Source organism: Grammomys surdaster, unplaced genomic scaffold, assembly GCF_004785775.1.
Source record: "Grammomys surdaster isolate TR1022 unplaced genomic scaffold, NIH_TR_1.0 100, whole genome shotgun sequence".
Lineage (NCBI taxonomy): Eukaryota > Metazoa > Chordata > Mammalia > Rodentia > Muridae > Grammomys > Grammomys surdaster.
The window spans coordinates 6,073,865-6,098,692 of record NW_021604579.1 but is presented as its reverse complement, the minus strand read 5'-3'; the positions used below and the strand labels follow the sequence as shown (position 1 = coordinate 6,098,692).

General features: G+C 40.9%; 1 protein-coding gene across 1 annotated transcript; it reads left to right on the top strand.

The window, feature by feature from the left end:
• Nucleotides 1-6,317: 6,317 nt before the first annotated feature.
• Nucleotides 6,318-24,828, top strand: LOC114636533 (cytochrome P450 4A12). The gene is made up of 12 exons (XM_028784603.1): nucleotides 6,318-6,587; nucleotides 7,987-8,128; nucleotides 8,711-8,755; nucleotides 10,089-10,216; nucleotides 15,197-15,321; nucleotides 15,634-15,788; nucleotides 16,213-16,319; nucleotides 16,414-16,604; nucleotides 16,705-16,838; nucleotides 17,714-17,778; nucleotides 17,926-18,002; nucleotides 20,954-24,828. Exons 1-12 carry the CDS (start codon nucleotides 6,399-6,401, stop codon nucleotides 21,120-21,122), a joined length of 1,527 nt encoding a protein of 508 aa, XP_028640436.1. The 5' UTR covers nucleotides 6,318-6,398; the 3' UTR covers nucleotides 21,123-24,828.

The following is a 24,828-nucleotide window of genomic DNA, read 5'->3' as shown; positions in this document are numbered from 1 at the left end:
TACTTTTCCACTCAGGGTAGCCAGGAGCTCATAGTGGGAAAAGTAAGCTAACTAAACACCAAGTCATAAAATGATAGGTGTTATATTTTTGAGATTGGGATTAAGGTCAACATCAGCAGGAAGATAAAAGGAGGTTTTGCCAAAATATGGGAGTCTGTAAATCAAGATCAAGGGTGTAACAGGTGTGACATGTAAGGAATGCATCCAGGATGAGTCTATCACAGAACCTCAAATCTTCATCTCTGAGGTGGGCTCCAGGTCCAGTCTCTGCTGAAATCTACACAATGTTTGAGGCCATTTCTCCCTCTGTTGCCTCTTTCTGGACAGGAAACACAATGGAAAAACAATTTATCATGAATGAGATGAAGGTGGTAATAACTGACCTTGTTCTGCATTGTGCTACTTCTAGATCCCACCGGAGTCTCGTCTTTGTATCATGATTTCTGTTGAAGTCCAAGAACTGGTCCATTTGTGTCTCAGAAAGCTCCAATAATATTAACTAGGGCAAGTACTATACAGACTCCAAGTGCCTTCTGCTTGCCATTCTGTCTTCCCGTCATTCGCTTCCTCCTAGCCGGTCTGTCCTCATCCTTGCTTTGGTTTGCTCACTGGTCCTTCTTTCTACCTGCCTTCTGTGGAATATCCCATCTCCTTGCCTCTAGATTCCCCTCTTGCTTGTCTTTCCAGCTATCTCCTACCTGCTTGTGTGCCAATATCTTCCTCACTTCTGACCATCTTTCCCCACATGCCTGTCTCCCTCCTTTGTCTTTCCCTCTCTGCTGTTATGCCTGTGCCAATGTGGCTGTCCCAGTTTGCTGTTATGGACTAACACTGTTTTCATGGATTAAAACAACACATACTTAGTCTTCCATATTTGCAGGTCAAATGCCTGCATTAGCTTTCTCTGAATAAAAAGTACTTTTTTTTTTTCAGGAGTTCTCAAGGTAAACTATTTTCTCTCATCTTCTAGCTTCTAGAGCTTTGTGCTCAAGGCAAAGTAGATTAGGCCCACCAAGAATCATCTGTTGTAACTGAAGTCAATTAATTATAGTCATTATTCACAGCAGAACTAAACTAGTTTTTAATTGAATGGTTGAGTAATTCACTACAGTCACGGTGAACTTAAAAGTCAAACATGACATTTCACACTTACTAACTTGGTGTGATTCATCCTTTTGAAACTACTTAATCTGCAAACACAGATTTGGTGGGTACTCAACTACCCTAAGGTTATTTTTGATGATCAGAAGTACAACAAACACACTTCATCCAACTGTGGGATATAACAAACACTAACCTTTCCCCCAGAATAGTATAAAAGTCATGGCATGTCCCCTCTTTACCTTGGTGCTCGGTGACTTTCATATTGTGATGAGATAAGTTAACAGATCTTGATTTATATGCAAATGATGTTGAATGGAAGGACAGATGTTGAATGGAAGGACAGATGTTGAATGGAAGGACAGATGTTGAATGGAAGGACAGATGTTGAATGGAAGGACAGATATTGAATGGAAGGACAGATGTTGAATGGAAGGACAGATGTTGAATGGAAGGACAGATGTTAATACACATGACCATATTTTCAAGAATGTGAAATGACTAGCCTTTGCACACTTCTGTCTTTTTCTACTGCTCACAAGGCTACAGTGATATTTAGAGCCATTGTTTTTCACTATCTGCTCCATGCTCCCTTGGCTTTCAGAAGGCTCCTTGGTAGGTTGTCTTGGCTTTGCACAGTGGAGTAACCCAAATCTTCATCCTCTGAAGTTCTGGGGTGCTCAAAATCCTGTTTAAATTGGGTTGTTGTCTTTTTCAACTTTCTCTTGTGAAAAGATGTGTTAAGGTATAGAAGACCCTCGATGATAATTCTGTGTTCCAGACATTCTTTCCCTCCCTTCTTTGGTAAGGACTCTACCAAGGTCATCCTGAAAATCAGGATTAATTATCAAACAATATAGAAGTTCTCTTTGGCCCAGGGGCACAATCACCCAAAATGTTAGGTGCTGGTCTTTACTTCAAGGTCAATGAAATAGTGGTTGAATTTGAGTGCAAGTTTCCCTCCCATTTTATTCTTTAAGCCATTTGACAACATGATTACTGGGCAGGAAGAAATTTTATTTTTTGTCAACCACTAAGGTAGCAAGGAACATGTGTCATTCTTATTTCTATCCCTTGATTTCTGGTTGTGGGGAGAATAGTGACATACTGGACATTGTTTTTTTTTTATACAATATATTTTGATTATATTAATTTCTAAGTACATTTCAGGTCCAAAGAACATTCCCCTCCTGCTAGTACTATATATCAAAAAGTGTTCAAAAGTTATTTCTCTGGTTCTGGGACTCACAGCTGGAAAAGATATACTCAATAATCAGCAAAGGAGATAAGAATCAACAGACATTAAAGGATTGATATTGGCAGTCACCAGATCTCCCCCTACATAGGAGAAGTTTAATTTGAACTCAGTCCAAGTTCAAGCTTTACTTCCCGGTCAGTTTTCTCACTTTAATAGAGACCCTTATGGGTTCAGGAGATGAATTACTATTATAATTAAGACACAGGAGACAAGTGTTCTCATCTCATTACAGCAGAGAAGGCCCAGAATTGTTCTTATCTGAAGGAACTGCAGGGACAAAAAAGGGAGAAGAACATGAGAGAAAGGAGGTCCAGTGACAGGCCCAAATTGGGATCCAGTTCAAGGAAAGGCCTGGGGCTCTGACACTATTACTGATGCTGTAGTGTGCTTGCAAACAGGAGCCTAGCATGGTTCCCTCTGAGAGGCTCAACAAGCAGCTGGAATAATCAGATGCAATACTCGTACCCAACCAATGGACAGAAGCCAGGGATCCCTGTGGTTGAATTGGGGAAAAGCTGTAAGAAGCTAAGGAGGAGAAAAACCAGCAGTCTCAACTGACCTGAACCCCTGAGATCCCTCAGACACACAACCACCAACCAGGCAGCATACAGCAGCTGATGAGAACCCTGACACATATGTAGCAGAGGACTGCCTGGTCTGGCCTCAGTAAGGGAAGATGCACCTAACCCTTGAGAGACTTAAGGGTCCAGGGAGTGGGGATGCCTGGTGGGATGGAGGTGGGGGCTGAGAAGATCCTCTTGGAGAAGGGGGCAGGGTGAGGAGGTATGGGATGGGGAGCAGTTGGGGGGGCAGACAGGAAGGGGGATGAAGTCTAGACTGTAAAAAAGGGTTAAAGAATAAAAATAAATATTTTAAAATTTCCATTTTGTTCATGTTATCTGCCCATACTTGTGTAGTATGTATTACATTGTGGTTTAGGAGAAAAATCAGTATGTTTGGTGGTTTCAAAATGCAGAAATGTTAATGTGTATCGATTTTTTTTCTTTAAAAGGCATGTAAGCTTCTTTGATATTACTTAAGTTGTTAAATTTCTCCTAGGCATTTCTGTTAATGCTATTAATTTCACAGGTACATAATTAAATTAAGTTCTCTGTCTATGTAGTTTCTACCATGGACTTACTCACTTTAGAAAAACAAAAATCAAAAAGTAACTAAAATTTTTTAAAATAAAAGGTTTATCTGAGATATTTGGCTTTTGGAGAGACATAAATGTAAATGAGTAATATAAAATTGCACTGGGATCAAATTCAACTTTTCCAAACTCAAAAATCAAGATCACACTGATGTAATCTTCCTACAGGAAAAAAAAAAAAACCCAACCTTCTATTACTGCCTTGGGAACAGGCTGAACCTACCTTTGCCTTTGGCAAATAAAACAAATCAGGAAGCACATAGGAATAAAAACATTTATTTCCTTTTAAACTGTAGTATCTGAAACTGAACTCAGGCATGCTCAGCCTTAAGCTTTATACGTTTCATTTTGGTCATTCTTCAAATTAGTCAGTATTAATTAGCCACCATAGAACCCACAGACCTGCACACACTTCTACAGAATACATAAGGACATATGATGCTTAGCAACATCTTTAATAATATGTAATTCCATAGTCTACACACAATTCTACACGCCACTTTAATTGTTATTTACTTTATGTGTATGAACATTTTGACTGCATGTGTGTCTGTGCCAGAAGACAGCGTCAAATTACTTAGAACTAGAGATACAGATGGTTGTCAGCTGCCATGTAGGTGCTGGGAATCAAACTCAGGTCTTCTGCAAGAGCAGCCAGTGTTCTTAACCACTGAGCAATCTCTCCATCCCCTATACTCTGCTTTTATTATTTTATTATAAGGTTTTCTAAAGTTCTGTAGAATTCTCTAGGAACATAACTGACACAGAATGATCCTGTTATAATCAGAGCTGCTACATGGACTAATTGTTCACCTTAGTCTTTGCTTTTTCCACATTAATGGTTAACATTAATTCATTTGTTTATTGACTCAGAGTGCCTGGCTGCAAATCTTACCATCTGGATCATCCTAGGCTTTCTACTTCAGATTGAGGTGTTTAGTTGTTTAGTTTGTTTTGTAGGGTAGTTAAGAAAGAAAACAAGTGCTGATCACTACTTTAAACAAAGTATGTTCAGCTCATGTTAGCAATTATGAGACTGAGTTTGAAGAACTCAAGATTAGGGCTGGAGAGATGGCTCAGTGGTTAAGAGCACTGACTGCTCTTCCAGAGGTCCTGAGTTCAAATCCCAGCAACCACATGGTGGCTCACAACCATCAGTAATGAGATTGGATGCCCTCTTCTGGTGTGTCTGAAGATACCTACAGAATACTTATAAATAAAATAAATAAATTAATAAAAAAAAAAAAGATTCCTTCATACTTAAAAAAAAAAAAAAAAAAAAGAACTCAAGATTAAAATGAACTCAGAATTGGGGGTATTAAGTAAATTAAGATACACCTAGCTGCATGAGTTCTGAGAGAGTTCAGAATTCTGAGAAGAGAGAAGACAACTGTCAGATGTAAGGCAGTGAAGAATGTGTGTTGGAAAAAAGTATCTGTGAAGGTGAAGAAGCAGGCAAGTGTCAGCCTCAGGAGAGGTGACTTTGGTAGGACTCTTCTGAAGTGTCTTTTGCTTTTGAGTTTTCCTCGTTCACCTCAGAAAATCATGTTAACAGTCCAACATATGTTTTAGTTTTTCCCTTCTATGGTAGATATTTGTGGTGGTTTAAATGATGAATGTCCTCCATAGGCTCAGGGTTTTGGGAAAAGTGCTCTGTGCTTAGTAGTGTGGTTTGGGAAGGTGGTGAAGCCTTTCTGTGGGAAATGCACCATTCACAGTGGGATTTTAGAATTCAGAGCCTCACCCCAATTCCAGTATCTCTGCCTCTGTCTCTCTCTGTCTCTCTCTGTCTTTCTCTCTGTCTTTCTCTCTCTCTCTCTGTCTCTCTATCTCTCTCTGTCTCTCTGTCTCTGTCTCTGTCTCTCTCTCTCTCTCTCTCTCTCTCTCTCTCTCTCTGTCTCTCTGTGTGTGTGTCTCTCTCTCAGCATAATGCTTGTAGTTGAAGATATGAATTCTCAGATTCTTGCTCTATCCACCGTGCTTCCCTGCCATGATAGACATGAATCTCTCTGGAACCATAAGTGCAAATAAATTCTCTTTCTGTTAAGTTGTCTCGGTCACTATATTTTATCATAGCAGCAGGAAATAACTAACACATTTCATTCCTCCAACACAACCTGAGTAAATTTTATTGCACCAATACTGCTTTCTGCCATTGATCATAAGACTGTCAGTTCAGTAAATATTTGTGGAATTTGTTAAGTGATGGAAAAAACACAGTGTATCCTATTAGATATCTAGAAAGGGATTAAGATCTCATGTTACAAAAGAAAACACTGCGCTCAGGGAAGTAAAGTTACTGGCTGCATTATGTAGTGAGGCTGACCTCCATTTTAAGCTTCTTGAATCCAAGTTCAATGCACCTTACACCAGCACAATCACTGTAAGTCGTGATTGAATGGTGAAAGCAACAAGACCGGGGGTGGGGGGCACGTCAGAGTGTCCTGGCTTGGACATCCTGTAGGAAATTCTACTACATACTTTCACTGAGTTTCCCCTAACTAAACCTTCATAATTTGCCTATTTGTCATAATTTTCCATCCCTAAAATCTTAGCAATAGTACAAAATCCACTTCTAATGAACTTTTAATAAACTAAACCACGATCTCCTTGAATTCACCTTCTGTCCTCTCTTTTTGTAGCTCTTTCGCAAATATTTGTGAGCTGTGTAGATGAAGTGACACCTACCACTGTCACTTGATATGTCTTCCATTTCACTGCTTCCCAAAAGAGGTTGTTCAGGTTCATCAACTATGGTCTTGGAATCAAGCTCTGTTCACACCCATCTCCCTCCCACGAGTAGGTGGGGCAATCTTCCTGGGGTTTGCAGACGTGAGGGTGTTCAGTGAAAGTGAAGGACACCGGTGATCCAGAAGCTGTTGTACCATGAGTAGCTCTGCTCTGAGCTCCATCAGATTCCCAGGAAGCATCTATGAGGTCCTCCAAGTAGCCTCTGTGCTCAGCCTGCTTCTGCTGCTCTTCAAGACAGCCCAGTTCTACCTGCACAGGCAATGGCTACTCAGAGCTACCCAGCAGTTCCCATCCCCACCTTCTCACTGGTTCTCTGGGCACAAGGTAGGAAGGAAAGAGAAGGGTGGGTGGGAGAACATGGAGGATGAGGCTCTCAAAGAATCAAACTAATGAAACAGAGCTTGCTATAAAACAAACACAGGTTCTTCATGGGTCAGCCAGCTCAGGCTGGAACACATCTCAGGCTGGGCTTACTTACTCCAGCAACAGGGGCTCACTGCTCAGAAGAGCCTGGTCTTGCTATTGTCAGCTCTTCTGCTCACTTATGCAGATCTGTCATCTGTTCTGAGAGCCTCAGACTTGGGAGCTTGTGGTTGAGCCTCAGACTTGGGAGCTTGTGGTTGGTCCTATCTGAACTTTTTTCTTTCCAGGTTGAGCAACACCTGCAGCCTCACCTGTTCTAAATAAGCTGGGCTACTCGGTGGTTCCCTGTCCCCATTACTCTGTCATCCTCTCCCCCTGGCATAGAGCTTGTCTGAGAACATGGCTAGAATTGTGATAAAATCTGTCTTGTGTACAGTAATAACAGATAGGAATCACAGGAGATACCTGCTGTCCTAAAGGGAATCACCCTACTATTGGGTAAGGCGACTGACCCTATGTGTCTACCTAAGACTGGAAAAGCTGCCTCGGTAAACGATTTATAGGTTGAAATCCTGAGGGTCAGAAAAGTGTTTTTTTTTTTTCCAATGTGAGGGTCCATTGCTAGAGATGCACTGTTATTCAAAGTCTGTTTATTTATGGGCCCTTCTCCTGCATATTGTGTGTGTTCCATGTTGCTAAGAGCACTGTATACCTCAGTGCCCAGCCAAGAACCTGACACAATTGTACAGTCTCCAGAAATGAGAGAAAAAAGCAGCCTAGGGGTTGGGGAGGGCTTAAAACTGTCACCTCCAAGGGGATGAACATAGAACTAGGTCAAAGGCTGCAGGGAGAAACACATGACAAGGGTTGCATATTGACCACAGTTAGGATAAGTTATGTGGAATTTGAGCCAGAGCTGAGGTTCTGGGGCAAGATTCTGGGGAATACAGCTTTATCCAGCAGGACCACAGCATCTGGCTCAAATCAGTTCCTAGAAGAGAGTAAAGATCTGGATGACACCATAGATAGGCCATCAAGCTCTGCTCTGGTCCTAGGTTCTGTTAAATCATCTTCACTCTATCCCTGTGGTTGTTCTGCACTTTATTTAGAACTAATAACTAAAACAAAAGATTTTTTTTTGGATTTTACTCTGGAGGTTTTGTTTGTTTGGTTTTTGTTTTGTTTTGTTATTTGACAATGTCTTGCAAGGTAGCCCAGGTTGGTCTTGAACTCACTATGTAACCTATATTGGTCTCATATCAGCAGAGATCCTCGGGCTTCAGTGTTGTGTTAGGATTACAAACATAAATAACCACACCTGGCATGAAGTATTTTCAGTGATTCACTTTTCTGATATCAGGTCCCAAAGGACCAGGAGTTTCAAGATATTCTAATGAGGATAAAGAATTTCCCAAGTGCCTGTCCACATTGGCTCTGGGGGAGCAAAATGCGCATCCAAGTGTATGATCCTGACTACATGAAGCTGATTCTGGGGAGATCAGGTGAGAGTGAAACTCCATCACCGTTGAGGATCCTGAGCCCATGAAGTTACAGGAAGAGGTGGTGATTGAGTTACTAATGCCGAAACAGTACCTTCCGTTTTTCCTAGCATACGCACAGCAATATTTACTTAATACTTGTTTATACTTAGTATTATGTTAAAAGAGTAGTATGGATCCAATCCACTTACCATTTTTGAATCAAATCAGGGTATTCAGTTATATATAAAAGTTCATATGTATACTGACTTGCATTTGAATCTTCTAATTGTTTCTGTTTTGTATCATGGATAACCAAGGCACCGAAGTAAAACCAACCACAAGGCTTTTATTCCTTGGAGTCAAGGACATGATAACCTATGTTGCTTGCTAATTTACCATTCTAATCCTGGGGATGATTAGCTTCTGGTGAACGGAGGTTGCATTCCTAAGCCAAACTGTCGAGGTGGATAGAAGGGGATGGAAGACATTGGGAGGTAGCATGAGGCAAACTGCCGAGGGGCAGTAATCAAACTTTCATGTCTTTCTCTGGTCTTATCTACAACCATCTTTGTTTCTAATTAATGCCTCACTTTTTTTTTTCAGACCCAAAAGCTCATGGTTCTTACAGATTTCTAGCTCCCTGGATTGGTATGTATAGCCATATAAATGTCAATTGTGGTCACTCTCCACTTGAGTTTGTCAAGAATGTTATCTTGACTCATTGAGAACAATGGGAGATTGGCCATGATCTTCAAGATGTAATGTTTCATTTAATCTAGTTTCTTTTCTAACCAGACATTAACCTTCTCCTTGTGTTTCTGTATCTCCTATTTACAAACATTCTCAGCTTGACATGTATATGATCTTCCCTCATGATTTTGAATCTTTATCATGATCACATCTATCACATTGTATGTATCAGGCTGCAGCACTGTTAGCTCCAGCATACGGGTGTGGGTCCTGTTGGGTGGAGTTGAGTGTCTGCCTTGGCTCAGGGAGGCAGAAGCTTGGGAATTTGACTGAGTTCACTCCAGGAGGGCCGGGTGGATGCTGCGGGGCTCCACCTAGGTGTGGAGAGGTCTCAGCCAGAAGTCTCCAGGGGGCAGGGCTCCTGAGTGGGGGTCTCCAGGCCTAGATGGCTGACCTGGAGGCTGGTGGTCTCTGTCGGGCTCCCAGATGCTGCCAGGAGCCGTGGAAGAACTGAGATGCAAGGGCATATGGGCTGGACAGGCCTGCAGCCAAGAGAAACAAGGGGGGAGAGAAGCCCCAGCAGCACCCCACAAGTCAGAGACTCTTGGTTATGGCACTCACTTGGCTGGCTCGGCTAGCTTGCTTGAGTCAGCAGGCCTCCACGGCTGAAAAAACGTAGAGAAATCCTCAGCGGGAGATTAAGCAGCAGCTCGGTAGTCTAAGGCCTTCTCCACAGTTCCCCACGGTGGGGTCCCTAAGACATGAGGAAGTCCATGATTTTAAAAGGTTTATTGTCATGGCAGAAAGTGAATGTGGCTGCACCCTCCATACCTCCAGGGCAGCCTTTGGTTAAATACTGTTTGGAAGAAACGTTTAATTGGCTATGTCCTCTGGCCTTCAGGTATCTCATTAATATGGAAATCTCTTGAGGCTAAGGCCTGTAGTCATGCCCTCTACCTGTGCTGGGTGACAAAGACCTCTCTTTGGGAGGGGCTGTAGAAGGCTGAAGCTAAGTGAAAGGAACCAGGGCCCAGGAGCAAAGCTGAACACCTTCTGTCCCATTAGGGTCTGGGGTTCGAGGCCTGTGCTAAACCAAGCACCCAGCTGCCTCTCACAGCCCACCGCCCCATACCAGGCCAACTGGGAAAAACGTATTGAAAAGTACTAGTCTTTTCCACACTTACTTGTCTTCCTGTTCCTCCAAGACCTCCAATGTTTGTCTCTCCAAACTGCCCCCAGTCTTCTAAATCTTATTGCTCACACTCTCCTTCACATAACCATCTCTGTACAGGGTATGGTTTGCTTCTGCTGAATGGACAGACATGGTTCCAGCACCGAAAAATGTTGACACCAGCTTTTCACTATGACACTCTGAAGCCTTATGTGGGAATCATGGCAGACTCTGTTCATATAATGCTGGTGAGTCTTCTGTGTGTGCATGCACACACTCACATCCCTCTCTCCCTCTGTCTTTCACTCTCATGCCTACAACCCACTCTGAACACAAAGTCAGATTCTACTCTTTACAATAAAAACCCATCAGTCATAGTCACATTAAATAAAAACTCATAATGTGAAATAGGTTCCTCAAAAGTCAAGGAAAAGGGGGAAGGGCATAGGGGAGGAGAAGAGAGCAGCGAAGAGGAGAAGAGAGGGAAAAGGAAGGAAAGGGAAGGGAAATGAATGGAAGAAAAGGAAAGAGAAGGGAAGGGAAGGGAGGGGAGGGGAGGGAGGAGAGGAGAGGAGAGGAGAGGAGAGGAGAGGAGAGGAGAGGAGAGAAGAGAAGAGAAGAGAAGAGAAGAGAAGAGAAGAGAAGAGAAGAGAAGACAAAAGAGAAATCATAGTGGGAACATAGCCAAGTCTAACAGCATGCTTGATGAATGGTGAATCCTGGCAGACCACAATGTTAGCTGTCCATCCTCCTTGAATGTCCTGGAAATAGCCACTTCAGTGATCAGGTCTACTCCCCAAAATGTCACTCTGTCCAGGGGCCCCAAACATCTGCATAGAATTGAAAGACACAAACTGTGAAATGCACACCTGGGCCACATTCTCACAGCCAAACATTATATACCACCATACCCCTTATGACTCTAATTTCTGACTTTATAGTGCTTATTAAACTTTTGATAAATGAGAAAGAGTTAAAGACTAAAATTATACTCATTAGAAACACATAGGCAGGCCCATAGGCTTTCTTTTCCTTGACTATTTTATTCTCATATTTGAATTTCCATTAGTTCTTTTGAGTTTCATTAATCTACTAGAAATATGAAGCGTTCTCCTACGTCACCTTCATCAACTAAAAAGTTGTAACTGATTTACAAAATTAAAAGTGAAGGTATATTTAATTTTTTTTTCTGAGAAATAGGTATGAGATATTTATTCACACTTAATTTTCTAAAGGATGTCTGTATTAGTCACTTCTGTTGTTGATGTGATTTAAGACCTGACAAGAGGTGCCAAAGAAAGGAAAGGTTTATTTTTGCTCACAGTTCTGAGGAATATAGTCTATTGAGGTGGAAAAAAACATGAGTAGTTGTTTCATGATCCCAACCAGGAAGAAAGAAAGAAAGAGGAGGACCAATATTTCCTTAAATTTCTCCTTTTCCCTTTCTATTTAGTCTAGAGCCCTAGCCCATGGAGCTGTGTTCTCACTCACAAAAGTTCTTACTCCCTAAATTGATTCTATTCTAATGCTCACACAGAGACAAAGGTGTGCCTCAGTAACGCCCTTGGTCGGTCTTTTCTTTCTTTTTTTTCTTCTTCCTTCCTTCCTTCCTTCCTTTTTCTTTCTTTCTTTCTTTCTTTCTTTCTTTCTTTCTTTCTTTTGTTCTTTCTTTCTTTGAGGGGAAGCCTAAAATATATTATTTATTATATTTTTATTATTTAAAGCAATGTTTATCTGTTTTAGCATCTGAAGAACTTATTCAGCATAGCTGCAGAGGCATGGTCTTCACACTGCCACACACAGACACAAACACAGATGTAGCACAATATCCACACTTAGCCCAAGCACATTCCTTTTGAGGCTCATTTATGTATCTTCATATGCCACAGCACATCATTTAAATAATGGATATTTTCAATGCTAAGTTCCTTTGTTGACTTTCTCAAAATCTTCTGCAGATATCTTCAGGACTTCAAAACATAAAACACGTTTCTTTCCTTCTGCCATGATTGCAACAATAGTATCTTCTGCAGCAGGGTAAAGCTTAGACCGGGAGAAGATAACCCTGGATATATGCTATTTGCTCCACTAAGTACAAGTTTAATGACTCTTTTATTAATATGCTGATGTGATAAGATAAAAGTAGCTTTGATTTGCATTTCCCTGATGGCTAAGGATGTTGAAAGTTTCTTTAAATGTTTCTCAGACATTTCAGCTTTCTCTATTGAGATTTTTTTTAGATATGTACACCATTTTAATTGGGTTATTCAATTTTTGATATCTAGCTTCTTAATTTCTTTATATATTTTGAATATTAGCCCTCTATTAGCTGTATAGCTCTTTTCCCATTCTGTACACTATCATATTATCCAAATGATGGTGTCCTTTGCAATGGAGAAGATTCTCAGGTTCATGCGGTCTCATTTATTAATTGTTGATCTTAGTGCCTGTGCTAACAGTGTTCTGGTCAGAGAACCTTTTCCTGTGCCAATAAATTCAAGACTATTTCCCATTTTCTATTCTATCAGGTACAGTGTAATTTTTTTTTATGTTGAGGTCTTTTTATGTAGGCACTTAGTACTGTAAACTTACCCCCTTAGCACTGCTTTATTGTGTCCCATACGTTTGAGTATATTGTGTGTTCATTTTCATTCAACTCTAGAAAGACTTTGATTTCTTTCTCAATTTCTGTCTTAACCCATTTTTTTTTTTGTCATTCAGTGGGTTATTCAGTCTCTATGAGTTTGTAACTTTTCTGTGTTTCTATTGTTGCTGATATGCAACTTTAACCTGTGCTGATCAGATAGGATGCAGGGTGTTATTTCAACCTTCTTGTATCTTTTGGGACTTGTTTTGTGTTCAAGTATGTGGCCAACTTTGAAGAAAGTTCTGTGAGGTGCTGAAAAGAAGGTCTATTCTTTTGTCTTTAGGAGAACTGTTCTCTAAATATGTTAGGTCCATTTGATTTATAATGTCAGTGAGTACCAGCATTTCTCTGTTAAGTTTTTGTGTGGATGATTGGTGAGTGTAGACTATTAAAGTCTCCCACAATCAGTGTGGTAGTATCAATATGTGATTTAAGCTGTAATAATGTTTCTTTCATACATTTGAGTGCTCTCATGTTTGGGGCATAGATGTTAAGAATTATAATGTCATCTTGATGGATTTTCCTTTGATGAGTATATACTGTCCTTCTCTAGCCCTTCTAATTTTTGTTTGACGTTTATTTTGTCAGATATAAAAATTGCCACACCAGTTTGTTTCTTAGGTGCATTGGTTTGGGATAACTTTTTCCAACCATTTACCGTGAGGTGATATTAATATTTTTTTTGGATACAGCAGAAGTATGGATCCTGTTTCTACATCCTCTCTCTTAGTCTTTTTATTGGGGGAATTCAGATAGTTGATGTTGAGAAATATCAATGATCAATGATTTATGATTCCTGTTATTTTGTTGTTGCTGCTGCTGGTTGTGGTAGTGGGGTGTGTGTGTGTGTGTGTGTGTGTGTGTGTGTGTGTGTGTGTGTGTGTTTGAGAGTAAGAGAGACAGAGACAGAGAGAGCATATTGTTTTCCCTTTTTTGACTTTGCTGGTTTGAGATTATTTATTCCCTGTGTTTTCTTGGATGTAGTTAACCTCTTTAGTTTGGTGATTATTTTCTAGCACCTTTCACCAGGCTGAATTTGTAGAAAAATATTGTTTAACCTTGCTTTTACCATGGAAAGTCTTATTTTTTTTCATCTGTGGTAATTAAATTTTTTCTGGATATAGTAATCTGGGTTAGCATTTTTGGTCTTTTATAGTCTGCAGGACATTTATAAAGGACCTTCTGGCTTTTAGAGTTTCCATTAAGATTTCAGATGCAGTTCTAATACTTTATATGCTACTTGGTCTTTCCCTCTTGTAGCTGTTAATATTTTTTCTTTGTTCTTTACATTCGGTGTTTTGATTTTTGTGCTGAGGGAACTTTCTTTTCTGGTTCAGTGTATCTGGGGGTTCTGTATGCTTTTTATACTTTGATAGGCATCTCCATCTTTAGGTTAGGGAAATTTTCTTCTATGATTTTGTTGACAATATTGTCTGAGTTTGACCTGACTTTTTTTTCTCCTTCCTCTGTTCCTATTATTCTTAGATTTGGTCTTTTCATGGTACCATAGATTCCTTGGATGTTTTGTACCAGGATATTTTAGATTTGACATTTTCTGTGACTGATGTCCATTTCCTCTATTGTGTCTTCAATTCCTGAGATTCTTTTTTTTCCATTTCTTCCATTCTGTTGGTGAGTCTTGCCTTCCTGATTCCTGTTGGAATTCCTAAATTTTTTATTTACAGATTTTCCTCAGGTTTTTTTTTTTATTGATTCTATTTTCACTTTCAGAGCTTGAGTGGTTTTGTTCATTTCCTTCCACTTATTGTTTGTGTTTTCATAGATTTCTTTAAGGGGTTTATTTGTTTCCTCTTTAAGGACCTCTATTGTATTTGTAAAGGGCATTTTAAGGTCTTTTACTTGTACTTTAACTATATTGGAATATTCAGGACCAGCTGTGGTAGAATTGCAGAACATATTGTCCTGGCTGTTATTGCTCATGGTTTTATGCTGGCAGCTAGGCATGTGAGATTCGGAAGATTATAATTCTAGGTGATGACACCTGGTCTTGACTTTGTTGAATAGGTGTTTTATTCCTCAGTTTCTGTTTCCTCTCTGGTTTTTAGGAGAATTCTGTGGCTGTCCTTTGCCTGTTAGAAAATCTTTTGGGGTTCTGATAGGTATGGGCAGTGGGGGTTCCAGGTAAAATCTGTTTCTGAGTATCGGGACCTGGGACTTAGGAATAGAGGTGGGCTTTAAGGGCTTTACAAGATGGAGGAAAGCAGGGTGTTCCACCAGGCTGGGAGACGAAAGTGAGGAGAATCAAAAGCAGGATCCTGTAAGGAGCTGGGCATGAGATTAGGGGATTGGACTTAGAGGAAAGGAGGAAGAAGTGAAGATCTGCAGAGGAGAGTAAACATATACAATTAGCCTACCTACTTCCCTGGTCAGAACAATCCTATATTCACAGGGAGTCCCTTTGGTGTTTCTTAATTTAACTAAGTTGAGAATGAAAATGAGCCATCACAACAACTGATACAGGGAGTCATAAAATCATATCTAGAGATGGAGGAAATGAGCCTGTTCTAGTTAGCACCAGCCTTTTGGGAGACTTGGAGTCAGTTCTCTACTTCCACTACAGGATAAATGGGAAAAGATTGTTGGCCAGGATTCCACCCTAGAGATCTTCCAGCACGTCACTTTGATGACCTTGGACACCATCATGAAATGTGCCTTCAGCCATGAGGGCAGTGTCCAGTTGGACAGGTGAGTATCCCTGAACCATAGAGTCTTTGCTCTTGTCAACTAATGTGGCTTCACCTGAGAAGCATATGGAACAGCTTAGATACTAATATCCACAAAACACAAGATTCTCTACCCTGCCTCAGATATATCACTGGTTTCCAGACAGGTAGAAGCCTGAATGGTCATGCCATCTTCTAAAGACATAGTGGTTACAAGGGTTATAAGACAGAAACAACATACATCCTAGTGTTATCTCTGTCCAAATTAAGGGAATTACCACTCTGTCTCTGGGTCATATCTTCTTATCACTGATCTGTTCTGTTGTGTTCACAGAAAATACAAGTCCTACATCCAGGCAGTTGAAGACCTGAATAATCTCTTTTTTCTCCGTGTGTGTAATATCTTTCACCAGAATGACATCATCTACAGTGTGTCCTCTAATGGCCGCCAGGCCAACAGTGCCTGCCAACTTGCCCATGATCACACAGGTTCTGTCTGTTTCTTTTCTCCGCCCTCTTTTACCAGAGTCAGCCTAAAGATACCAACCATAATCTCTGAGGCAGAGCCAGGTCCTTTGTTCCTCTGAAGGATGAAAGATGAATTCAGGTTGGGTACTTTCCTAGTACAAGGAAGCTAAGATATAGGATACTGGATGATATGTAGGGCTTACCTGGGGTATCACATTGGTGATATTAAATGAAACCGTCCCTGCAGGATCCAAAAAGATCTTCTCCAGTTGTTATCCCTAGGGGCAGCCTGATCTCTTTCAGGTATCCTGGCCTCTCACACCTTACCCACCCTTGACCATAAGCATCCTGGCCTCTAGGGGGAATAGATGTGAGGAAAGAGGGCACATGGGCCTCTTAGGAGGTGAGCTTTCATCTCAGCCTGGTAACTACTATCCTTGGACAGACAAAGTGATCAAGTCAAGGAGGGCTCAACTTCAGGATGAGGGAGAGCTGGAAAAGGTTAAGAAGAAAAGGCGATTGGATTTCCTGGACATCCTCCTGTTTGCCAGAGTGAGTGTATGAAACCAGATGAGAGACTTGAGACTTGATCTAGAATCACAGAGCAAGAAACAAACATTACTCTCTCATTGGTGGCTTTATCCAGATCGAAAATGGAAGCAGCTTATCTGATAAGGACCTTCGTGCTGAAGTGGATACCTTCATGTTTGAGGGCCATGACACCACAGCTAGTGGTATCTCCTGGATCTTCTATGCTTTGGCCACAAATCCTGAACACCAACAGAGATGCAGGAAGGAGATCCAGAGTCTCCTAGGAGATGGAGCTTCTATCACTTGGTGAGTGGGAGCTCAAGATGGATGAGATTTCTATCTTTTGGTAATGGGAAACTCCTGGTTGTCCCAGCTCTGTGTGACTTTTGGATGTGCCTCAATTCAGGGACAACCTGGACAAGATGCCCTACACCACAATGTGCATCAAGGAGGCCCTGAGACTCTACCCACCTGTACCAGGTGTGAGCAGAGAGCTCAGCTCACCTGTCAACTTCCCAGATGGACGCTCTTTACCCAAAGGTATGGACTCCCCAGACCAGCTCAGCAGGGGCTAAGAAGAATGGGAATTCCATGATTCTTCAGCAGTTTTGAATTAGTGAAATCTCTAATGGATTTCCCATACCTTATCAGTAGTGATAAAAGGATTTTTACTTTAAGTTAGATTGTAGTGTGTGAAGTGCTTTGCATACAGTTAGACTTCAGAAAAATCTCAGGAAATAAAGGCCAACCTCTATATTGAACTTCAGTCTTTAGTGATTAGTCGCTAAATTATTACTTGATGCAAAAAAAAAAAAAACCTAGTTAAGTGTTAGGAAGCTATGTTTTTTTCTACAGATGAAGGCAAATGAGAAATTTCAGGGACTTCCATGTCATGGATGAAACATATTCCACTGTCTGAGGATCCTTCAAGTTGATAGCAGATTTCAGCTGATGACCAGATCTTAGTTCCGTATCATGGTATAAAAATACACACTTAATCACTCATCATTGGGCATGATTTTCCCTTGTGCCACAGTGAAGCTGTGTTAACAAGAAAAGATAATCAGTCTTGCTGAGGTTCCAGAATCTCATCTAAAAAGAGATATTTAGTTCTTGGGAGCTGCCTATGAATGTTGAGTGTGGCAAAGGCTCACGAAAGGCGTTTGATGAAAGAGAGTTATCATTTACTTAATATAACATTGATTCCCAAATGCTTTCTTGTTCTCACACCTAGGCTCATGGTTTTAGGTAAGTAACTCACGCTCAGTGCTTTACCAACCCTACCCTACTTCTCTGTGATTAAAATGATGATTCCAGCATGCAGACCATTTGTGTGCATATTCTCTGCTGAATATGGGAGTTAGTGCCCTACCCATTGGCATAATCATTCATTCTTTGTTCCACTCACCCCACAGGTATCACAGTCTTGCTCTCCTTTTATGGCCTTCATCACAATCCAACTGTGTGGCCAAATCCAGAGGTAAAATGGGCGATAGGAAAAGGTCAGGGAAAGATTTCTCAGGGCCAACACTTCCCTCTACTCTCACTCCTGGACATTTGGTCCCTTCATGAGTGGAAAGCAGGAGTTTGAGTTCCACCTGCCCTAAATTTGGTATTCACATTGCAGGTATTTGACCCTTCTCGATTTGCACCAGAATCTTCCCGACACAGCCATTCATTCCTGCCCTTCTCAGGAGGAGCAAGGTGAGGTGTCCATTGGTCCATTGTGTGTAATGAATGGAGGAAAGGGTAGTCTCTGGGTACATCTCTACTGTCTGTGATTCCCTAAGTTCATATGTGACATCTTCAGGTGTTTATAGGTGTGAGGGATTTTCTATGTCCCCCGAAGGAGTTGGTATTTAAAGGAGCAACTGGGGGAGGGAGGTTGGCAGGCTATTCTTCCCAAAGGACATATAAGTTTGCATCAGTGTGTATTTCCAACTTCAGTGTATGTTGACATTTTCATTCATTTCTAGAATATGATCTTCATACTTAGGTTTTCTCATGCAAACTAGCTCTCAGGTATTTGTTTCCCTCATCTGTTATATATCTTAAAAGATGAATGTACATCCCCATCACTCTCAACCTATCCTACTACCTCTGTTTAATTCATCAATCAGTTATAGTTTTATAGTTTGATGACTATAAAAACATTTTTGTGTTTTTAGAATTGTGTTGCAGCCATGTATGGAAAAGTCGAGAGCTTATTGTGGTAGGGTGGGCACCAATGAGTCTTCTTCTATATAGTTTTTATTTCTAGCCCAACAAAATTTCGACTGCATATTAAGATATCTAGTTTCCCAAAGAACAAAATTTAGAGAGATATTTACATTGCAGAGCTGTGATCCACTTACCAGTTTTGGAAAATGGGGAGAATACATTAGACACAACTTATCTATAACCTGTACTAGTGTTTACACTAACAAACATTTCTGAAATAGCTGTTAGCTAGAATGTTACAGTGCAGAGAGCTGCTATGAATTGTGTAAAGGCTGAAGGACTCAATCTTCTTATGGAATGCGAATTGCCAAGGAAGTAATGAAGACAAAAAAGGCTTTCTCTGTCCACAATTCTATGATTTCTACCATGCATAATCAATTATCACAGAGCAGGCTATAAACATATTGTTTATCTAGGATAAGTTTATCTAGGGGTGAACACTTCCTCTTAGGGTTCAGTTAGAAATCATGATGAGGTCATTGACAAATAGAATAGAAGCAGATAGTTCAATTACCATGAAAAATTTACCCTATATGTTCTCTAATGCATTTTTATTTTTTAAAATTAGTAAAATAAACACACAAAAGTATTTATTAAAATTATTTTTTCCTCTGGGCCAAGTCCTATACTGTGACAAAAGTGCAGAGACATAGGGTCCTGCTTCCAGTTCATCAGCAAGAACAGAAAGCTGGTCTGCAGAATCAGCAACACCTGTGTGAAAGAGACATCATTTCTTTCTTCTTTGATACTTTCCTTTCTCACTGAGAAATTAGTAGAATGATCGACATTCCTGGCACTGTCCTAAGCTCTGGACTGAGCTGTGGCCTCCAATGAAGCACACCAATGGTACACCTTGGCAGAAGGATGAGGACTAGTTGCTCAATATTCTGAGCCTTGAGCATATGGAAGGAAGAGACAGAGATAGAGACAGACAGAGACAGAGAAAGGGATGGTGAAGGAGAAAGACAGAGATGGAGAGAGGGGCAGAGAGGAAGAAAGACTGAGGGGGAAGATGGAGAAAGAGAAGAGAGAGGAGGAGAGTTTCTCTTTGGCCTCAACATTTGCTGAGATAAATAGGGGCTGGAAAGGTAGGAGGTGTGGCGGCAATAACTTACAGGAGGTGTGGCTGCATCTGAGCCATCATCTATTAGTTTGGAAGAATAGGAGGGTCAATATGAAGAGAGAGAATTCGGGGGAACCAGTGAATTACAGACAGAAAACTAAGGGAAGCATACAGGGATGAAATAGAATTAAAGCCATATGAGTGCTTGTGGAGTGAGGAGGAACTGGAGTCGGACCACTGAGTGGGAGGCAGATAGGCAGGAGCTTGAGGATCCCTACCTCATATGTTTTCTAGGAACTTCTTAATCAGCATTTGGCTCCTATGTTAGAACCATGTTGACTTTGTCCCCAAGACAGAGATTCCTAAGAGTATGATCCATCCATCTTCATGTTGCCCTGACCAGTAAAATCCGTACTGGTGGATCAGAAACTCCTAATATGGGGAGTCAGCTAGCCAAAGACTGCTATTAAGAGAGCTGGCCCTAACTAGCTGATTCCTTGCCTTTCAAAGCAGAATTAGAGCCAGTCTCAGAAAAGAGGGGTATTTGTAAAAGATTAAGACAGCAAGAAAGGGTATGCATGACAGAAACCTAGCATAACTGTGCTCTGAGAGGATCCACTCGGCAGCTTACTGAAACAGATGTGGAGACTCAAAAATCAAACATTCAATGGAGCTTGATTGAGGGCTCCAAAGAGGAACTCCAGAGGAAGATGAACAGAATAAACTAACCTTGACCCTTGGGGGCTCTCAGAAACTGAATCACCAACTGAAGAGCCTACACAGGCTGTAATGAATGCCCCACCCCCAACACATATGAGGCAGATGTGTAGATCTGACTTCATGTGGGTATCGAAACAACTGAGCAGGGGCTATTACTAAAGCTATTGCATGTCCGTGGAATATGTTCTCCTAACTGGGCTGCCTTGTCTGGCCTCAGTGGGAGAGAATATGCCTAATCCTACAGAGAGTTGATGTGCCAGAGTAAATGAATAATAGGAGGGGGAGCTCAAACCTCTCAGAGGAGAAGGGGATGGGGTGGGGAATGGGGAAAGGGAGTGTATGAGGAGGAACACGGAGGGTGGCAGTGGGTTAGGTGGTTATATGGAAGAGTTTGGAAAGAGAATAGGAAAGGGAGAAAGGTTGTAATTATATTATAATCCCCAAAATAAAAAATATAAGGAAAAACAAGACAGCAAGAATTAAGGTCCAAGGTAAAGTTATATGTGTGTGACTTGGAAGGAAAGAGGTCAGGCTGAGTCCTATTATAGAGTGCCCTAGATGTCCAGTTCTATGCTAGGACACAGAGGGCAATGCCTGCACAGCTCACAATAGAACCCAAGGCCATTTATTTTATTGTAATTTTCTGACCCAGGAACTGCATTGGGAAACAGTTTGCCATGAATGAGCTGAAGGTGGCTGTGGCCCTGACCCTGCTCCGCTTTGAGTTGCTGCCAGATCCCACCAGGGTCCCCATCCCCATTCCAAGACTTGTGTTGAAGTCCAAGAATGGGATCCACTTGCGTCTCAAGAAGCTCCAATAATCTTCACAGATCAAGACAACTCCAATGGCATGCTGCCTACCATCTTATCTTTCTGTCACTCACTCTTGTCCCTAGTCCATCTGCTCACATCTCCTTTCTTCTCACCTTGTTCACCTCCACCCACCTTCTGCTGTGCTTCCAGTCTCCTTGTCTGTCAGTCTTTCTATCTCAACTTCTTCTGGAATCCCTACTTGCTTTTCTCTCTACCTGTCCCCTACCTGACTACATGTTTGACCTTTGACCTTAATGATCTCCCTAACTTGCACTCTGCCTTTTCTTCTGTGTATTTCCTTCTATTCTACTGCTTGACTATCCTTAAATTGAGCTTTATACTGATGTTATAATTAATTACAAGAGAAGTATGTGCCCTTATGGTTCTACATATCAGGTGTTTTTCATGATTTCACTAGAATGAAGGTCATTGCATTGCCATTACCCCCTTGGTTATTGCTATGCCTCTTCTTATATTTCCCATCACCTACAGCTGAATTCCTATGTTTCAAGAGCCCCCCTAAGTGTTAAAATCCAACATAGTCTTTAAACATCTCTTATTCTATCTCCAGGTTATCTCTCCATCTTTCCAATGTGGTTACTTTGTGCCTAAAGTGGTAATACTGGGCCTGTTCTTAGTTCTATCAAGATGAGGACATGCATATCTGAAAGAGCCATTTTTCAACCAACGTAACACAGTCCTTCCATGACTGTCACCTCATCTATCATATAAATCTCTTCTTCAAATTCTCCTTCTGCCAGCTTACCTTTTAAGAGTCTTGCCATGTTGTCTCTCCCCTGCCATAAAGTTCATAAGGTGGCATGTTGTTCCTATACTCTTTGGAGGAGAGGGAGGGAATAGAGAGAGACTAATGGGAAGAGAGACTTCAGGAGGTTAGGAAAGAAGGTGACATATGCTCTCTTGGTATTATGTTCCAGATTGGCAATATGGATCTCACATGTTTCTGGAGGCCTCATCCATGTGATATTTGGTATCTACATTCACACAACTGTAGGATTCCTGTGTAATTGAGTTTAGACTACAGGCTCTTGTCATGCATCAAGTCAGAGCCACTTTTGAGATGAGCAAGAAAGGCTTCAGGTTTGGCCAGTCACATGAACATCAGGAATCTTGCTCTTTACAATACTAAAGAGATAGTGTACCTTAGCCATCCCATGATCCAGCTTGCCTCACACAAGTATTTAACAGTTCTTCAGAAGGCTTGGAGAATGCAGCTGCTCAGAAGGGCAAATAGGCCTTACTACTGGGAGATCCCAAGCAGATCCTCCCATCCAAGTCTACTTGGTAATCCCCTGCCCCCTCTCTCTGACAATTCTGAAAGAGAAAGGACCTCATCAATCCTGCCCATAGCTGATTACTGCCAGAACATTGTGGCTCATGATCCTTGAGAGTGTGGCATACAAACATAACCCATGCATTTGCAATAAGTTCCCTGGGATGTTGCTTCAGCTTCTAACATCTCACTTGGCTTTGAACTGCTTTCCATGTTTCTTATAAACACCAGTTTCTTGTTTTTCCAAGTTACTTATAGGTCAGAACCTTGGATGCCATAGACAGAACTCTCTGAGTCCCTCTGCCTCAGATATGATGTCACTTTCTGCTTCCCTGAGTGGGTTTGACCCTACTTGTACTACCTTTAGGCAGGACATTTCTCCCAGTTCCTCCATTTTTCAGGTAGTTAGATTAGTTCAGTTCTGAGAAGGGATAGAAAAGGGAAGTGTGTGTGTCAGTAGTTGGCCTGAAGATTGAGGCAGAAAAATGAGTTGAGAATGGACAGGGTATTGGCAATTACTTGGCATCATATGATGAAGTTCAGTATGGCTATGCTTAGAGGACAGCCAAGGCATCTCACCCTCATTATGACCTAGACCTGTGAGTGAAAAAAGGACCTGAACCACACAAGAGCAAGTGTCAGTATTCAAGCACAAGGTGAACAGGACAGGTGGTGACCTGACATTGACCCAAGAAATGGAGAAGTTGAGCAAGTGAGAGGTAAACAATGCTTACTTTGTACGGGGCGACCTGGGCCCTATGTTACATACACAGAACAACTAAAAGTAGACTGGAGAGTTAATTAGCCCACATCATGCCAGAAGATATGCTCACCACAAAAAATAAGAACATACAGAAAAGTCCTATGCTTAATAATAAAACTGCATAACCTATGCCAACATCAGGCATAAAGCTATAACAGAAACGTCATCATAGAAAATGTGTATATGACTAATGGATGCACAAGAACAAATGCTCCACTGGATTTAGGCATCAGGAAATGAGAATCAAAAGTGGATCAGATAACCTGTTGAGTGATTGTCATACTATATTTAGGGAAAATAAAAAGTGTTAGACAAAATGTGGCTAAGTTGGAGCTCTTTTGTGTTACAGGTAAAGCTCAATTGGTACTGCTACTTGGAATCCAAGACAGCTCCTCTAAAGTCTATAGTACATTTGGCAGTTAGCTCACTCCTGTGTAGTCACCAAAAAGAACTAAAGCTAAAGTAAAGACTTGAGAATTTATATTTGTTGCAGCATCATTTGAAACGGACATGAGATAAAATTTAAAAGAAAATACCTATCAACAGATAAACTGATGCCAATAATTGGCATATAGTATATATAGTACAATAATTTATACCAATTATATATTATATATACCTATGTATACCATCTATATATGATGATAATGCCCAAAGAGATATGAGAGAGAGCTAACCTCTTTACTTGCATAAATTTTATAAGTTTGTAAGAAATCTTTTTAACGTAAGTCGTCTGTCACTTTTCTGTTCTTACATGAGAGTAATTACTAAGGACTGCTGTGTGCTGTAGCAGGAAATCATAAGAGCGGTGCCAAGCTACTCATGAAGAGAGAGCTATGTAAACCTATGAGGAAATGTGCTTTTGCTTTCTGTCTAGTTTCTGTTTTAAGTAAGCAGAGGTTAGAACTAATGATTCAGAATTCATAGAATTTACGTAAATTTTAAAACTTCAAAAACATTGTTAACAATGACAAAAGCCTTGATGGTGTAACATTAGTCAATAAAAGACTGGGTTCAGACTCTCTGATTGGGAGAAGTCCAAACCATGAGAGGGGAGAAGGAAAACGAATGATTAGAGAGGGAAAGGCAAAAGAATGATAAGGAAGAAGAAGGAAGGAGAATAAGGAAGAGTGATGAGAATCTTCAAGGAACAGAGAGAGTACCTGAACTGACAGCTTGCATCTACTACTCACTCTGAGTCATTACTGAATCAGTTCCCATTCATGCCTTTCTCAAGTCCCTCTTGAAATTGATCCTGATCAGGTCACTTGTCACATTCTCCCTCATCCCTGTCATCCTCCCTCTCTTCCCTCACTCTCATTTTCCCACTCACTCTAGCTTCTTCTCCCTGCTTGAGCCTTACAACCCATAGTATTATCCCTGGTTACTTTTATCTTTTACTTATTTTTGGTTATCCCTGCTTCCTGAATGAATGTGAATGTCCTTCCTACTTTCCTGGCTTCCAAAACAATACCCTACAAGAAGCAAGTGAGACCTAAAGAGGTGCCGCTACAATCTACATACGAAACTCCAGCAACATTTGTTCTTCTGAGCCTTGTTTATTCCTCAGTTACATCTATTTTTAAGTTCTACACGTTTCTCTGAAAATTTCATTTTTCTTCACAATTGAATAAAGTTTCACAATGTGTGTACCATG

Coding starts and splice junctions, on each gene's coding strand:
- LOC114636533 (XM_028784603.1), top strand. CDS start 6,399: ATGAGTAGCTCTGCTCTGAGCTCCATCAGATTCCCAGGAAGCATCTAT. Junction 15,789..16,212: donor ACTTGCCCATGATCACACAG/GTTCTGTCTGTT, acceptor ATCCTTGGACAG/ACAAAGTGATCAAGTCAAGG. Junction 16,839..17,713: donor TGGACGCTCTTTACCCAAAG/GTATGGACTCCC, acceptor CTCACCCCACAG/GTATCACAGTCTTGCTCTCC.